Source organism: Lepus europaeus, chromosome 14 (assembly GCF_033115175.1).
Source record: "Lepus europaeus isolate LE1 chromosome 14, mLepTim1.pri, whole genome shotgun sequence".
NCBI lineage: Eukaryota > Metazoa > Chordata > Mammalia > Lagomorpha > Leporidae > Lepus > Lepus europaeus.
In genome coordinates, this window is record NC_084840.1 from 45,714,328 (window position 1) to 45,733,230 (window position 18,903).

The 18,903-nt window shown below is 39.5% G+C and overlaps 1 protein-coding gene across 1 annotated transcript in view; it reads left to right on the top strand.

The window, feature by feature from the left end:
* The window catches only part of PLXDC2 (plexin domain containing 2), a 474,057-nt gene that overhangs the window by 217,096 nt on the left and 238,058 nt on the right, over positions 1–18,903 (top strand). The window contains exon 3 of the mRNA XM_062210542.1: positions 14,233–14,379. Within this exon, the coding sequence (XP_062066526.1) occupies positions 14,233–14,379 (147 nt within the window). The remainder of the gene's footprint in view (positions 1–14,232; positions 14,380–18,903) is intronic.

The following is an 18,903-nucleotide window of genomic DNA, read 5'->3' on the forward strand; positions in this document are numbered from 1 at the left end:
ATCACCAACTGTTGTGGCCATTTGGGGAATGAACCAATGAACCAGCAGATGGAATATCTCTCTTTGTGTGTTTCTTCCCTTCTCTCTGTCTATCTGAATTTCAAATAAATAAATCTTTAAAAAAGAAAAAAAACTGGGAGTTTAAAAAAAAAAAACTTAAGGAGCAGCTGAAGCATAGAATATGACACAGTATTTCCTTATTCCTCTTGTCATAGCTTATCCATGTATTTCTCACTTACTGCCTAGCCCCTTCCATGTTTTATATAATTTTATGATTTTGTAAATTATGTATAACACAGGCCATTTAAGCATACAAGAGAGTACTTCAGAAAGTTCATGGAGAGGTTGGTGCTGTGGCATAGTAGGTTAAACATCCTCCTGGAGTGCTAGCATCCCATATAGCTGCCAGTTCGAGTCCTGGCTGTCCCACATCTGATCCAGCTTCCTGCTGATGGCCTGGGAAGCAATAAAAGATGATCCAAGTGCATGCGCCCCTGCACCTTCAAGGGAGATCCACAAGAAGCTCCTGGCTCCTGGTTTCGGGTCAGCCCGGCTCCAGCTTTTACAGCCATTTGGGGAATGAACCAGCAGTTGAAAAATCTCTCTGACTCTCCATCTGTTTGTAACTCTACCTCTCAAGTAAATTAATAAATCTAAAAAAAAAAAAGTTGATGGAAAGATAATTAAAAGATAAGTGTGTAAGTTTGTTTTGGTTTAAAGAATTCTGCGTTCAGAGGGCTTCAAAAATATGAAAAATGAGTATTATGAAAAAGTATGTATGTATATTAATTTTTGCATCAAAACAAATCTTTTAATTCCATTTCTGTTTAAAATTTTTGTTTATTTGGGAGAGGAGAGAGACAGACAGAGAGACAGACAGAGACTGCATTAGCAGGAAGCTGCAATTGGTAGTAAGAACCAAGGAATGATGCAGACACTCTTGATGTGGGATGCAAGTGTATTCACAGCTGCACCCAAGACCTAACCCTTAACTCTATTTTTCCGCCGAGTTTTTGATGTTTCTTCAGATTTGTAGGTTGTTTTTAAAATTAAGTTGCTTTGAAACACTATTTTTCTACTAATTTTTTCTTCTTCCTCCCCTCCACCCCTCCTTAGCTCTGTCTGAAAACTAATGTCATAAGTCTTGGGGACAGTGAGACAAACTAAAACGATGTGAACCATATTATCAGTTTGTTTCTGATGCTTAGTGCCATACATCCTGTTTAGGGGACAGTTTTTATCCTGCAAGATGTGAAGATAAAGAGAATTGTTTGCTGTTTTTTTTTTTCCAAAAGTAAATATACAAATATGAGTACATAGAGATACTCAAGGTTTACCTGTAGATTGGTTTTATTTATTTTTAATGCAATTAATTAATTCACATTTGTTTGAAAGGCAGAGAGAGACAGAGAGAAAGCTTTATCTGCTGGCTCACTCATTCCCTAAATGCCCACAGTGGCTGAGACTGAAACCAGGAAATGAGAATGCAATCCAGGTTCTTCCACGTGGAGACACAGGAAACCAATTACTTGAAGCAGGACTGCTGCCTTCCAGGGTCTGCATTGCATTACTGGGAAGCTGGAATCAGCTCTAGCTGGGAAATCAAACCCAGACACTTCAGTGTGGGACACAGGCATCATAACTAGTAGGCTGAACAGCTAGTCCTATTGCACTATTTTTAAGTGCTATGATTTTGAAAATAATTTCTGAAAATAGCATTCCCTTTTTACCTGTCCTCTCCCATGTTAGATTTTTGGAATGTAATTCCAATATTCTCATTCCATTAAATGGCTTTATCTCAGAGGTAGTTACTAATGTCATTAGGTGGATAACTAATATATGTGGATACTAGTCTTACTATTGAAAATTAAGCTTATATTCTGATAATTCTGTTCATTAGCAAAGATGACATAATTTATTCATGGTCAAGTTAATTTCCATGATTGCTATTCATTCTGTGATTATTCTGTTTAACACATGTTTTAAAAATGAGAGTGGTGTACCTGAGTCATTTTGATAACAGTGATATGCTTAGAGGTAAGGCAGTTATATAAAATTTAATAAAAATGGAAGATTAATTTTTTCGTGCTATTATTTTCTTTTATTAGACACTACAAATGACTGCTCATTCTGTAAATTATGTATTACATTCCCTGATTTTTGAAAATTACTGCTTCAATAAAGGTTAGTAGCCAAAAAATGTAGAATGCTTACAATTTTTGGTTGCTATCAAAACCAAAATAAAAGTAGAATCTAATTGCATTTTATAGTTTCCAAATATATTCACATATTTATCTCAAGCAGATGTATATTCAATGTTGTGATGTTGACTATTTTTATGTTAAGTTCCATTTTATAATCTTGAAAGCAGAGACTTGGAAAGTTAACTTTGCAATGATGTGTAGAAGGTGAAATAGTATTAGATTTTGACTCTAAATAAGGCAAGTGGCATCAGACCGATAGAAAAATCCCATTTGCAGCTGGCCACTTTCTTGTCAATCACCGTCCAGATCTGGGAAGCTGAGATTTTGAAGAGATGGAGATGTTAGAAAAGATGACTAAAGAAAAATTGTGTTTTGTGATATTAATTAAGAATAGGACAAAATCTAACTAATTCAAACATATTAACATATCTGACACTTAAAATGCCATACTGAATAATTTGGGGGTTGTAGCAGTTACTTTGGAAATGGGACTATTGATCAAGTGGATGCCGTTTGGTAGAAAGAAACTGTCCACCATTTCCACAGTATGTTGGTAAGTAATATGAAATTAGTAACTCAGAGTTTTTAAAGTTGTTTCTAAGTAAGCTTTCCCATAGTTTAAAGAAATATATAATATCATTTTTTTTGGTTAAGAAACATGCCAAAACAGGGAACTGTATGGGTTTTCCAAAAGCCCTCTTGTATTAGAAATATTGAATGGCAAATTTGATTAGTTCTAGAAACCTATTTGAGGTTTGTGTGTTTTACGAATCCATACTTACTAAAGGAACTATGTATCTGCTCTGGACTGAATTCTGTCCCTCCTCAATATGGAGGTAGTGCCTTCAGGAAGTAATGAGGAGTGAATGAGCTCGTGAGGGTGGAACCCCAATCCTATGGGATGGGGAAACCCTAGGGAGCTCTCTGTGCTTTGTGGGAATGCAGCCAGAATGTAGTCCTTCTGAGCCAGGATGGGGACTCTTGGGAAAAGTGAGTCAGCTGAAGCCTTGATCTTGGACTTCTCAGTCTTCAGACTGAAAACTTAATTTCTTTTGTTTAAGCCACCTAGTGTTTTGTTATGGTAGCCCCTGTGACCAAGGCAGTGTAGAGATAATGCCCAATTCCTATCCTGTCATGATGCCAAATTTTTAAAAATTTTGATGATGTTTCCGATTTTCAAGACATGTTCAGGCCCTCCACACTGTGGTTGTTGTTCATTTTCAGTTAATTGGAAAAATACTCTATACCAAGTATTTCAGAGAAATTCAGTGGCACTTCAAGTAAACACATATTTTACCCATTTTAGTTATATGAGGCATTTGAGAAGTAGTGATACAAGCCTATGCATGACCCGTGAAGTTTTCAGTTGGCATGAAGGATGCATACCAACCCTAGGGATCTTATACCCATCACAAATGTGATTTTTTTTTTCCATCGTGAGCCAACCCCCAACTTAGCAACATGGATCATTATATATCTGTTGAAATGATGTAACTAGCTACCTGCATTAGCTGTTCAACTATTGACTTTTATTTCTTTTGTCAGAGATCACTTAAACTTGGCAAAGGGTCCTCTGACTTCAGAAACTTAATTGAAAGGCATTTTAAGGGAGATGAGCCCATTCAACCCCTTCCTATATGGACTGCAGCCTAGGACTGGCAGTGACTGTTTGGAGCCAGAGTCAGTACTTCAATCCATGTCTCTGAGCCACATTATTTTAATGCAATTTTATGCATCTTAGTGGAAATCCCATACGCACTGTGACTATCTTTTGGTAGGTTTGTGAGCCCTCAGAAACCTGAAGTAACTTAGCAACTCATCTTTCTAGTGGCCACGGTTTGAAGAGGAATCACTTGCTTTTAATTATAAAGGACTGACTGGGATATTAGTAAGTGATTCAAACCTTCCCAGACTCTCTGGCCTCTTCTCTCTAACTGCTCCATCACTGAGAGTAATCTCCCAGGATCTTTCTTACAAAGATGAAAGATTTCTTCCAGGGAGTAGATAAATGAAATATGGCATATCAAAGTGGAAAATATGTTCTATTTCATTTCATAAATGAGCCAACATAAACACATCTATAGATCAAAGTACTATTGTAATTGAATTGGAGTGTTGATTGGTTAGTATTTTGAATGATCACAGTTAAGTGTGTTATGCTTCTTTGGCCATAGAGCTCATGCATCTTTGCATGGTGTGGAGGACAGTCTTGTCCCTCGGAGACTGTGACTGGGAAAATGGAAACTTCTATAATAGAAATACTGCTTTATTGATATCTTGTCTGAATTACACAATACAACTGTGATCTTATAGTAAATTCTCATACATACTGCATGTTTTAAAAGATTTATTTGTGGCTAGTGCTGTGGCATAGCTGGTAAAACTACCACCTGCAGTGCCAGCATCCCATATGGGTGCCAGTTCAGGTTCTGGCTGCTCCACTTCTGGTCCAGCTCTCTGCTATGGCCTGGGAAAGCAGTAGAAGATGGCCCAAGTCCTTGGGCCCCTGCACCTGCATGGGAGACCTGGAAGAAGCTCCTGGCTTCAGATGGGAGCAGCTCTGGCCGTTGTGGCCATCTGGGAAGTGAACCAATGGATGGAAAACCTCTCTCTGCCTCTGCTTCTCTCTCTGTGTAACTCTGACTTTCAAATAAATAAATAAATCTTAAAAATAAATAAATAAATAAATAAATAAATGATTTATTTATTTGAAAGGCTGTTACAGGGAGGGGAAAACAGAGGCAGAAAGAGAGAAGTCTTCCACTCACTGGCTCATTCCCCAAATGGCTGCAACATCTGTGGCTGGGTCAGACTGAAGCCAGGGGCCAGGAGCTTCTTTTGAATCTTCCATCTGGGTGCAGGGGCCCAAGTACTTGGGCCATCTTCCACTGCTTTTTCAGGTGTATTAGCAGGGGGCTGGATTGAAATTAGAGCAACTGGGACTTGAACCAGCATCTAAAAGGAATGCTGGCACTGCAGGCAGAGACCTAACCTTCTATGCCACAGCACCAGCCCCAGATGCTACATTTTTTAGGATATTTAACTAAATCCACATGACTAATTGGTAAAATAAATTATGCCTACAAAAGTCATAGACAAGATATTGCTCTGGAGATAGGCCATGCTGCACCTAGATCAAGTAGGTGTAAGTCTAGGGAAGTGATGAAGGGAAGTTTAAGAAACTGGAACACCATGCAGAAGATACACACAATAAGAAGCGGTACAATAATCTGATCTAAACAACAGGAAATAGATGGATGATTTTCATCCAAACACTATAACAGTAAATTGAATTAAATTCCGTGTAATTGTTGTTAGTATCTGAAGAAGGCATTAATATAATGTTTGCTGGTGGATCCTGAGGGCTATTCAAAGATAATTGTGCCCATCGTCCTGAAAGTGTCTAGGGCTGATTTAATGATACTGAATGCTTTATATTCTGTTCATATTCTTTTGAGATGTATTTAGATATGCTGGTGTAATTTGATTTTTTGACAACCCAGCAAAATAAAACTAAACACACACATCCACTTTTTGTTAATGAAGAAACCAGTATTAAACAGCTGCCCACACCTCCATCCCTGCAAGTCATCTAATGTAATTGGAGGTGGGAGGCGTGAATACACCATCTCTTTCCATAATCTGCTCCATCTCTTTGCATGTCGTCTATTCCCAGTTTAGTTGGGAGCCAGCACTCTTCCCACAGATCCTGTAGGTCCGAGACTCCTGCTTTCTTCTGTATGATCTTAACCCCTGACAAAAGAATTCGATGCTCAGGAAGATTCACAGTTGAAAGAACCGAGGGGATAGTTGACCCCACTAAAGTGACAGAACTTGGTTAATGACCTGGAGCTTGAGAAGTGAGGATTAGTTGCTGACCTGCAAGTGGAATGTCTTCTACCACTCTGCATCCCTCTGGCACCCCAGGCACTTCCTGAGCTTCCTTCCACAGTCCACAATTTTGTCAAGATGTAGCTGTCTCCAGCTTCCAGCCCCTTTCTGAGATCCTTGAATCGTATCTTAGAAATCAGCCGGGAAAATAACTGTAAGGAAAACCTAAGCAAATGACTCTTTAAGTCCGTCATCAAATTATTAATATTGATAAAACCTAGCAGTGGTTTTGAATAGTTCAGTTATTACCTCCCATGCATTCTATGAAAATGTTTAGTGCGAACATAAAGATTCAGATTCCATTCTCAATCACAATTTAGTGGAATTGAGTATTTCCCTGTGTCTCTATTAATACTGATTTTATTTACAAGAAGTACTGAAAAAATTGTACTGTATATAGTTAATTCATTGAAGCTGGTATTTTAAAGAAAAGACTTCATGGATATTTGTATATCAGCTATTTTGCAGAAAAATTTAAGCTATTGACCTTGAAGATCTATGTAGAATATAGATGATTCATAGTATGATAAGGGATTCTTTAAGAACTTCCAAGACTTGTTATAGAATGTTTTAAAAAACAGTTAAGTGTACATAGCACATGGCTTTCTTCTCTTCATATATATTGCTGGCTTGATTCCAAAAAATCAACAATTGATACGTTTGGGCATCTTTACATATTTTTAATGCATTCTATGAACAAAAAAAAGTAAAGACATTGGATATATATAATGTGCTTCTTATAAAATATTCAAATAATGCAGATCATGGGAGGTGGAATCCCTCTATAGCCCATCCCCTGCAATAACCAATCACTATATGGCTGATATCTTCAACACACTCCTATATCTAAGGTCAAATAGAATGAAGAAAAAGATACGTGAATAGACAGAGATATACATTATATTTGGATAGATGTAATTTTGTGAAATTGAGATTATATCATGAATACTATTACTTGAAAAAAATTTTTATGTATATATATTATATATATATATGCATATATCTGTATTGACTGTTGGTGATATGTTTGCAAACTGTAGGCTGTTCAGGTTTGACTCAAAAGATTATCTTTTTTTTAAAGATTTATTTATTTATTCAAAAGTCAGAGTTACACAGAGAGAGGAGAGGCAGAGAGAGAGGGAGAGAGAGAGAGGTTTTCTATCCGATGGTTCACTCCCCAGTTGGCTGCAACTGCTGGAGCTGTACCAATCCGAAGCCAAGAGCCAGGGCTTCTTCTGGGTCTCCCACGCGATGCAGGAGCCCAAGGACTTGGGCCATCTTCCACTGCTTTCCCAGGCCACAGCAGAGAGCTGGATCGGAAGTGTAGCAGCCGGGTCTTGAACCAGCACCCATATTGGATGCCGGCACTTCAGGCCAGGGCGTTAACCCGCTGTGCCACAGCACTGGCCCCTCAGAAGATTATCTTAAAAATTAAACTTTTGAGCTTTCTACCTTTTTTTTTTTTAGAATTTATTTATTTTGAAAGAGTTACAGAGAGAAGGAGAGACGAGATCTTTCATCTGCTGGTTCACTGCCCAGATGGCCACAACATCCAGCACCAGGCCAGGCAGAACCCAGGAATCAGAAGCTTCATCCAAGTCTCCCACCTGGGCCATCTTCCATGGCTTTCTCAGGCCATTAGCAGGGAGCTTGATTGGAAGTGGAGCTGTGGTGATATGAGCTGGTGCCTGTGTGGGATGCCTAGGACACTGGCTTTGCTCACTATGCCACAAATGCCAGCCCCATACTTTCTACTTTTTAAAACTATACCTTCAGATTGACCTATTGAATACCTGTTTTGGAACTGTAGAATACTTTTATAGTTTCATGACTAATAGCAATTACATTCAACCATAGTAATTGTGTAATTTCACTCAACATCATTTCCATGGAATTTGTGCTCACCATCAAAATTTTTGCTACAACTTGTCCATTCCTGTATACAGCAACATGCGAGATAAAGTTAATAGTTCTATAGAATCACTATAATAGGCACTCTGATTCACTTGTTGGTTGATTTGATTATATAATTAGATGTTATATATATATATATATTTTTTAATTTTTGACAGGCAGAGTGGACAGTGAGAGAGAGAGACAGAGAGAAAGGTCTTCCTTTTGCCATTGGTTCACCCTCCAATGGCCGCCGCGGTAGGCACGCTGCGGCCAGCGCACCGCGCTGTTCCGATGGCAGGAGCCAGGTGCTTATCCTGATCTCCCATGGGGTGCAGGGCCCAAGCACTTGGGCCATCCTCCACTGCACTCCCTGGCCACAGCAGAGAGCTGGCCTGGAAGAGGGGCAACCGGGACAGGATCGGTGCCCCGACCGGGACTAGAACCGGTGTGCCGGCGCCGCAAGGCGGAAGATTAGCCTACTGAGCCGCGGCGCCGACCAAGATGTTATATTTTTAAAGAAGTTCTTATTGGTGGTATATTTTGTGTGTTCGAAATAAGTTTGTTGGTACCAGATAAGGTCACTACCTGTGATGTCAACATCCTATTTGGGCACCTGTTCAAGTCCCAGTTGCTCTGCTTCTGATCCACCTTCCTGCTAATGCACCTGGGAAAGCAAGGGAAGATGGCCCAAGTGCTTGGGTCCCTGCACCTGCATGGGAGACCCAGAGGAAGCTCATGGCTCCTGGCCTCAGCTTGGCCCAGCCCCAGCCATTGCGGCCATTTGGGGAGTGAACCAGTGGATGGAAGATCTCTCTGTCTCTCCCTCTCTCCGTGTAACTCTGTCTATCAAAAAATAAATAAGTCTTTAAAAAAAGAAAGAAATGTTGGCTGGTGCCGTGGCTCACTTGGCTAATCCTCCGCCTGCTGCGCCGGCACCCCAGGTTCTAGTCCTGGTTGGGGCGCCGGATTCTGTCCCGGTCACTACTCTTCCAGTCCAGCTCTCTGCTGTGGCCTGGGAAGGCAGTGGAGGATGGCCCAAGTGCTTGGGCCCTGCACCCACATGGGAGACCGGGAGGAAGCACCTGGCTCCTGGCTTTGGATCAGTGCAGCGCGGGCCATCGCGGCCATTTGGGGAGTGAACCAATGAAAGGAAGATCTTTCTCTCTCTCTCTTTCTTTCTCTCTCTCTCTCATTGTCTGACTCTGCCTTTAAAAAAAAAAAAAGAAAAGAAAAGAAAAAAGAAAGAAGTGTTACCTTTATATGTAAAGTACAGTTTGGTTGGGCAGAAATTCTTAAGTCATAACATCATTTTTCAAGATGCTATAGACATTATTTCTGCTAGAACTGTGGAGAAGTATCCGATTATTCAATTTTTTTCCCTCTTTATAAATAATTTGATTTGTCTTTCTAGAGAGCTGTAAGACTGCTTTTTCTTCTTTTAATCTTTGGGAAGTGTCACCAGAAAACTTCAAAGTGCATGGTATGCACATTCAAGTCTTTGTTTATCTTGGAAAAAAATCTTAAGATATAAAATTTTTCTTTCTATGCCTACTATATGTGCACAGATATCTAATCTCCTCTTTTCCCTGTAATTTGTATGGTGGTATGATATCTTGTCAGCTTGGGATACTATAACAAAAGACCGTAGATTGGGTTGAACAACAGAAATGTTCTTATCCTTCTGCGGGCTAAAGTCCCAGATCAAGGTGCAGGTGACTGGATTCTTGGTGAGGAATCTCTGCCTCACTTGTAGACAGCCACCTTCTAACAAGGTAGTATAGGGGAACTGGAAGAGGAGTGAAATGGGGAGCGGGGCAGAAGACAAAAGAGAAATGGAGGAGGGAGAGGGAGTAGGAGAGGAAGGGAGAGAAAGAGTGACTGACTTATGTCTCTTATAAATGTAGGATCCTATCCCTTGGGTCTCCATCTCATTCCATCATTTTATCCCCCTAAAGATCCCATCTCCTAGTATAAGAACCTTGGGGACTGAGCCTTCAGCATCTGAATTTGGGAGAGGGGATGTAAACATTCAGCCCATACGTCTGTCCTGGACATTTATATCATTATTCTTTTCTATTTCATGTGTTGTGTATCATAAGACTGTTTCCTGAGTCCCGACAAGTAATTTACTCATGTTTATTCTCCTCATGTTAGCATTGATGTGCTCATCTCTGATTTTTTTTTTTTTTTTTGCTTGAATACTGTCGGTTCACTCTTTTTCTTATCCTGTCCTTTTGATTTATGCTGTTAACATGATTTCAGGTCGTAGTTATTTTTAAACCATTTCTGAGCAATACAGTAGACATAGACACTATTTTAAAATGACTGCCTTTCAGGAAACTGTGTAAACCTTGTGAAACCGTTCTTCTCAAAGTATGATACATTTGTTAACATTTGAAAAGAATGATTCAAAATATAATATTCCTTTATTTGTTATGGGAAGATCTTCAAGGTAGCCAATTGATTCAGTGCTAATTAACTTTATTTAAGAATTTTAATTGTGTTTTGTGTATCCATGTATGTAAAATGCAGGGCTCATTCTGCAATATGCTCTTGATTTTTTTTTTTTTTATAGTTCTTAATGTAGTGCATGTGGAGTTCAAATGCCATTTCTGTGTAAGGCAACGTGAGGCATCTGCAGAAATTATCTAATAAAATGGCCTCAGCACCCCTGGTAGAAAAGGCAGTGGCATTTGGGCTTGTAATTATGTAGACTGACTTCTGCAGAATGGCTAAGCTGTAGTTATGATGACTTTCCTCTGCCTTTTCAGTGTTCGTCCTGTTTGCCCACAGCTGCGTATTTCCAGGCATTTTTGAGTAACATGGATTTATAGGATTTATAACCTCCCACTGTGCCATCTACTTTCAGGAACAGTTGGTTTCCTAAATGAATTGGCAACTAAGCCTATCCCAGTAGTGTTTTGTTTTATTTTCTGTGGTGTTAGAAATACTTTGCTTTTGAGCAGAAAATGAAAATCTTTGTGCCTGGAGTGGCTTTTGACAATTCTTTAAGTACTATCATTTCTATAAAAAAGACAAGTCATGGTTTGAATAATTTAGAAGTGCTCAAATGTCACATTTTTAAGGCATCCATTTCATGGCTTTCCGGAGTATCTGAGCCAAACACCTCTCTGGAATTTAACAACTCATGTCTCTACATTCCTGGGTAAACAATAAATTGTTTTCCTCTATGAATAAAAGTTGCCATGACAACTAGGCAAGCTTGGGCTATGGAAGTCGAACACCAAGCTCTAGTCTTTCTTTCAGTATGTTCAAAGATGTGATATTTGGCAGCTCTAGTTTAAGTCAAAATGAAGGTGTATTTCACATAGCCATATCAGTGCTATACATTGTAATTAGGCAAAATCATGAATATTTTGTGCATCTCATTCATTATTTATGCACAATGACATTTTTGTACATTGTGATAAATTCAAGACTCTTGCTTAGCTGGTTTCAGAGATTCAGGGATTATGAAAAATACCATTTATTTTACAAATGTTAATTTCAGCAATTATGCTGTATTCTGATTCCATGTTGACAGGAACTTCTCACAGAATGACTCACGCTCAAGGTGAGGATGTTGCTGAATACTTTATAATAGTAATATAATAGCAATAGCAATAAAACAATTAAGGTTTTATTTAGACTTATTGAATATTTTCCCAAAATCATGCTTCTGTACTATTAATTGAAAAACTAAATGAATAATTATTACAATGATTAGATCTATGATTTCTGGAAGATTCTGTCTCTGCTATGTGAGTACCTAGAATATCAAAATTGAAGGGGAGGTGTTTGTTATCCAGGTCTGTAAATCTGTCAAGATTTCCTTATTCCATGTGACATAGGTTTGGCTGCAAGTAAGAGAAACTTGATTTTTAATCAGGATTCCTTGGTTTGACAGTAACCTAACAATGGGGTAGGAGGAAGAGAGGAACCTGGAGACGTTGATTAATGGGTACTAAGCTACAGTTACATAGGAATAAAAAGTTCTGGCGTTCATGGCACAGTAGGGTGACTGTAGATAATGATAATGTACTATATATTTCTCTCTGAAAACAACAACAAAAAGAAAACTAAAAATATTTTGAATGCTTTCTCCATAAAGACTGGTTAAATGTTCAAGCAGACAGATATGTTTAGCCTGATGGGACATTACATAATGTATACACGTACTGAAACCTCACATGGTGTACCCCATAAATATGTACAATTTTTATGTGAGTTAAAAAGAAATAACAATAAAAGAGATTTAGTGGTTTATGAAAATGAGCAAGTCTCACAATACTGTCATACTCTAGTATACTTGATCAGGGATCTGACTTTTTCTTCACAACGTTTATGATTCTGTCCTCATCTGTGTGGCTCCCTTATCTTCAGGCAGAGTTTCCTCATGGTAGCAAAATGGAGATAATAGTGCCAAGTCTCACAGGAAACAATGTTCTCTGTACTCAGAACAAAGGGAAGTCAGGTCTTGTCTCCCCAAGCTCCTGAGCCTTACTAACTGGTCCTTCTTAGGTCATGTGCTCATGGTTGACCAATCATTGTGGGCATTAGAATGACATGTGCAAAAGTGGTTTGTGTCCAGCCTCAGGGAAGGTCCTACACTGGAAGTTCCCAGTGAAGCATGAGACCAGGAGGAAGAGTTGAGTGCATGTTGAAGACACAACTACATGCTTCTCCCTCTCCTGGAACCCAAACAGTCAGCAGCATGATGTTCCGGAAGTAACTGTTAGAAATCCAGGGTACTGGCCGGCGCCGCGGCTCAATAGGCTAATCCTCTGCCTTGCGGTGCCGGCACACCGGGTTCTAGTCCCAGTCGGGGCACTGGATTCTGTCCGGGTTGCCCCTCCTCTTCCAGGCCAGCTCTCTGCCGTGGCCCGAGAGTGCAGTGGAGGATGGCCCAAGTGCTTGGGCCCTGCACCCCATGGGAGACCAGGAGAAGAACCTGGCTCCTGCCATCGGATCAGCACGGTGCGCCAGCCGCAGTGGCCATTGGAGGGTGAACCAACGGCAAAAGGAAGACCTTTCTCTCTGTCTCTCTCGCTCACTGTCCACTCTGCCTGTCAAAAAAAAAAAAAAAGAAAGAAATCCAGGATACTGAATCTATGTTCCTCTTTCTTTCTTTATCTCCTTTTTCCTCCTTTTTTTTTTTTTTTTACAGACTTTTCTTTCACCATGGATGCACATATCATTTGTATATGATACCCAGAATTTAATTGGAGGTATATCTAAGATCTTAATCTTTAAAAACAACAATATATACTGTTGATACTTAATCACCGTTCTCAGCATTTACATCTTGGGTCAGAGTCTTTCAGTCATGAGGCAAAAAATCTATTTAGATTACTACTTAGAATATCCATTTCCTTTCTGTAATCAATTTTATAGGTGTGCCTAATGACTTCTGAAAAAGTACCCAGGATTCTTGTGATTAGATTTCTCAAAAGTAATTGCAATTTTTTTTTTTAGGTAGCACCTAGATAATAAATGGCATTAGACAAAATTCATATCCCTAATTTTGTTATGCAAATCATACTTTCTGTTCTATAAGCATTGTTTGTATGTTTACCTGAATGTTTAAAATATATTCTGTATAGTGACTCCTCAAGTTGATTAACACAATTGCATTTCATAGTGAAAAGTTTTGTTTACATCAGAATTAGCCAAGAATCATGCAACTTTTCTTGCTTTTCCTTAGCCTTTTAAAATATTAAAATCTCTTTATTGAGAGGGAAACATAAAACAAAGACTTGGGGACAGGCACCATGGTGATACCAATAATGAGAATTAAGACAAAAGTGGAATTTAATAATCAAAATTGAAGGGGAAATATACCATCTCCATTTCTGGGACAATCATTTGAGAGTAGGCCCAGATCTAACTTTCTTTTTAAAGAGAATTTGAATTTGTTGTTACACAAATAATTATAGCTCAGGTTTTCAGTACATACTTATAAAAGAGACTTTTTTTGTTTGATGGCAATTATAAAGTTCTTTACTGTGGTAGAAGAGTATATATTTGCTTCTAATTTTGTATATCTGACAATACTATTATATAATTTTATGTATGATAATTATACATATTTATTTATCTTAATTCACTTCCCTTAGCAGTTATTTAAATAACTTGACTATTTTGAAGATTACTAAATTTTTTATTTCAAGAAGATTCTTTAAATGAGGAATTAAGAAAGAAGATCTTTGTTATTGATATACATTGTTCCTTATCATTGCAGGAGGATACAGATCATAATTACTATATATCTCGAATATATGGTCCATCAGATTCAGCCAGTCGGGATCTGTGGGTGAACATAGACCAAATGGAAAAAGACAAAGTAAAGATTCATGGAATATTATCCAATACTCATCGGCAAGCTGCAGTAAGTGCTTTGGCAATCAATGTTTCTTTTTATCTGCTGTGAAAAAATTGTTGCTTCGTTAGCCCACTGTGATTATTTTGCAAGTATATTAAAGTCTATAACTGCAATTTAGGTTAATTTACTACATTTAACATAGTAAGAAAAATGAATTATTTTGATAAACCACCATGAACTGAACCAATTGCCTTAGTATGTCTGATTAATTATATGTTTTTAACTCAAATTTCAAATTTATGTTGTACCGTTTTCAATTTTTTTAAGATGCAGGAATTTATGGAACATTTTAAAAAATTACATAAATGTAATATGTTCCATTTTACATGTACTTTTTTCTTCACCTTGGAAAAATTTTAACCAAAAATATTATGATTCAGATAATATATGAGAATGCCTTAAATAATTTGTGGTTGTGGTAGGCTTTGTGGCATAGCAGGTTAAGCCACTGCTTGGGATGCCAACATCCCATATCAAAGTGCCTGGTCCCAGTATTGGCTACTCCATGCTTCTGATCCAGTTCCTTGAAAATGTACCTGGGATGGGTCTGGTATTGTGGCGTAGCAGGTTAAGCCTCTGTCTGAGATGCCAGATGCTAGCATCCCATATGGGCACCAGTTCAAGTCCTGGCTGCTCCAATTCTGATTCAGCTCCCGCTAATGCACCTGGGAAAGCAACAGAAAGATGGCCCAAGGGCTTGGGCTCTTGCACCCGTGTATCTTAGTCTTGGCCCATTTGTGGAGTGAACCAGAGGATGGAGGATTGCTGGTGTGCTTGCTTGCTCTCTCTCTCTCTCTCTCTCTCTCTGCCTTTCAAATAAATTTAAAAAACAAAAACAAAAAAAAAAAAAGGAAAAGAAAATGTATCTAGGAGGCAGCAGATTATGGTTCAGTTGGTTGAGTCCAGTGTATGAGACAGGATGGAGTTCCTGGCTTCTGCCTGACCCAGCCCTGGCTGTTGCCAGCATCTGGGGAGTGAACCAGCTCATGGAAGTCTCTCTCTTCTCTCTCCTCTCTCCTCTCTCTGTCTCTCTCTCAAACAAATAAACAAATAAATATTTTTTTAAAAGTCTGTGTAAAATAGTTCAAATTATTTTGGTGCGAACATTTTTGAGATATATGCATTTTTTCCACAATACAGATTTTCCATGAACTTTTTGAAAACTTACTATGTTTAAACTAAATTATGAATATAAGTGAGGGAGTTTAATAAAAAGGAAACCCATAACATCTAGAAGGCATCAAGTTGATATTTCATTTAATTAAATCATTCATTTAAAATTATTATTTTACTTATTTGATAGGCAGAGAAACAGAGACAGAAAAACAGGGAGACAAAGAGAGATTTTTCCATCCACAGATTTACACCCCAAATGCCCAGAGTTACCAGTATGGAACCAGGCAGAAGCCGGGAACTGGGAACTCAGTGCACATTTCCCACATGGGTAGCAGAGAGCCAACCACTTGAGCAGTCGCCTACTGCCTCCCAGGGTGAATATCAGCAGGAATCCTGGGAGTGAAGCTAAGACTTGAACCCAGGCACTATGATCTGGAATATGGGCATCCCAAATGGCATCTCAACCACTATGCCAAATGCCTACACCAAAAATTGGTATTTTAAGTCTATATGCATTATTACTAAGTGTGTTTACCTAAATAAAGTATTCTGTGGTGCTGATTCTGCATCTGTGAAGTTGGAAGAGAGAAGATATTAACCCCAGCCTTTCTTACCCTGCATGGTCACTGATAGCCTGTTCTGTGAGCCACACTGAATGCTCAAATGAATTAGGCTTTTCAGTCTTCACAATCCTATCGTTTAAATGTTAACATTTAGGTATTGTACATGAGAGAGCCGAGTCTTAGGTCAGCTAACCTACCCAAGATTCTCCCACTAATAGTGTTGAAACTGGGGTGTTAAGCTAGGGAGTACAGTCGATGTTAAAATGCATGCACAAAATTGGCCGGCGCCGCGGCTCACTAGGCTAATCCTCCGCCTTGCGGCGCTGGCACACCGGGTTCTAGTCCCGGTCGGGGCACCGATCCTGTCCTGGTTGCCCCTCTTCCAGGCCAGCTCTCTGCTGTGGCCAGGGAGTGCAGTGGAGGATGGCCCAAGTCCTTGGACCCTGCACCCCATGGGAGATCAGGAGAAGCACCTGCTGCTCCTGCCATCGGATCAGCGCGGTGCACTGGCCGCAGCGCGCCGGCCGTGGCAGCCACTGGAGGGTGAACCAACGGCAAAAGGAAGACCTTTCTCTCTGTCTCTCTCTCTCACTGTCCACTCTGCCTGTAAAAAATAAAAAATAAAAACAAAACATAAAAAAAATGCATGCACAAAATTGATCGTATCTACTGCTCCAAATGTTCTGTGATAATCATTTCATAGTAAATTCCAGGTTTAATATCTCAAAAGTTATTTGATTTCACTGACCGGATAACAGATGATCCTGTTATCATTGAAGACTTGTAATATTTAGTCTAGTGTGACTTAAAAGTGAAAGCAAAACAGCTATAACCTTTTGAGTGCTGTTGTCATTTTTGATATAAATATAGAACTAATAGAGTCAATGACTGAAGTTATTTAGAGAAGCATTGATTTGATAAATGTTAAGCATTAACATTTTTGGCAATGGCCTTCATTGTTTATTTATGGAGATTCCTATATCAGGGATCAGCCATCAAATGGGAATTAATTATAGTTCATCATGATGAATCATTGGATATTCAGTGTAGAACACATTTTTAAAACATATTTATGTATTCTGGGCCAGGCTGAAGCCAGGAGCCAGGAACTCCATCCTGGTCTCCCACGTGGGAAGCACAGGCCCAAATACTTGGACCATCTTCTACTGCCTTTCTAGAAAACTGGATCAGAAACAGAAGAGTGGTGATTCTAACTGGCACTCCAATATGGGATACTAGTGTCTCAAGCAGTGGTTTAACCCACTGTGCCACAATGCCAGCCTGAACAACATGTGTTTCTTAAGTCTAAGAAGCAAACACAGTAGCCACCTTCCCTTGCTGAATTCCATCAGCCTTTTCTTTTCCATATTCAATAACCTGAGGCAACATGAGAGATTCAGAAATTATTCACTGTGGGATTTTGAAGAGATCTTCAGAAGAAGAGGAAATGAGAAAGATCAGATTGGAATTCATTTCATTTGACAGTCTTCCCACTGTATCACAGTGCCTAATAGTGTAAAATACACTTTGTAGAAGTGTGACTATTGGTGTATCCGCACAGGGGCTCTGTGAAGTGGCCCAGTGCTGGTGTTGATCACTCCACCGTGGTGGGTTTTGTCAATAGGCAGAGAAACAAGTTTGTCCACAAAAACCTTACCTGATTTCTTCTTACACACAGATTGACCCATTGTCTTTCTTCTATACTTTCCCAAAGGTGAAGCACTTTGTGTGTCTTACCTCTCCTTGAAGGAGCTTCTTTCTATGTGGAATAGGATTTTCTTGGTTACCCTGTAACCTCATCTCTCTGATAATCTTGTAAGAATTATGATGCTGTAGATGACCTATTTTTTTTTTCTTAATGTTAAATCAAGTGAGTGACATTGTTGCTTTCACCATGCAAGGCAGGTCTAAACATAAATGATGAGACTTAAGATTCTGTTTGCAACCTAGTTAGTGTTTCAGGCATTGATTCTTGAATGCATATAATAGTTAGAAGTCTATTTTAGCTTTCTCTGCTGTTGGCATAGCTTGGTTTCTTAGTTTTCCATCAGTATTTAACTTATGATCAAACCTTAAAATTAGAAGCTGTGTCCACTTTCTCATCACTGCCGAAAGAAAGACATACACATATTGCTACCTAATGAGGTAGGTTTGCTGCCAATGCACACAAAGACCCATCTGTGAGGTGGGACTTCTGAGAAAAGAAAGGCTTTGTTTGTGTGACTGACCAGATGAGGAGATGGGAGCCCTGGCTCCAATCTGTGTCCCCAGTTGGGAGTCTGGGAAAAAAACTTTGTGAGTTAGGTGGGGAAAGCTGGCAATGAGGAAGCATTGTGATCTGAGTTCTGACTGAGGGCTCTTGGAACCAGGCAATTTTGGTTGAGGTTTATAGCAAGAGGGATTTCAGCACCTGGGTCTTCCTGGTCAATGTGTTGTAGGAATCAGGACCCCAGCTGGCCTCCCAGAGACCCCTGCTAGACTTGGTCCAGGTTCTTGTATTCCCACCTATAGAAATACAGCTCGCTTACCACCGGTACAGGTGAGCAGGAAAGCAGGATGTGTTGATGAGCAGAGGGACAGTGCACACTCAGGTGTGAATGCTGGAGACCTCGCATAGGGAAATTGTCCCAGCCAAGGCTGGGTGGGCTGTCCTTTTCTAAGGCGAGGGGTAGTGCTTGAAGCAGAGTCTGACTGGGTTTTCAAAGAAGGCAGGGTTTGGGGTGGGGCTGCAGCACTCCTGAGTGGTTGTCTCCAGGAAGTCCTGGGGTCTCCTGCATGATGGAAAGTGAGGCTTAGGTGCTTGGGGTGTGGGTGGGCTGAGCTTTCATTCCTGTTGAATGGGAATAGAAGG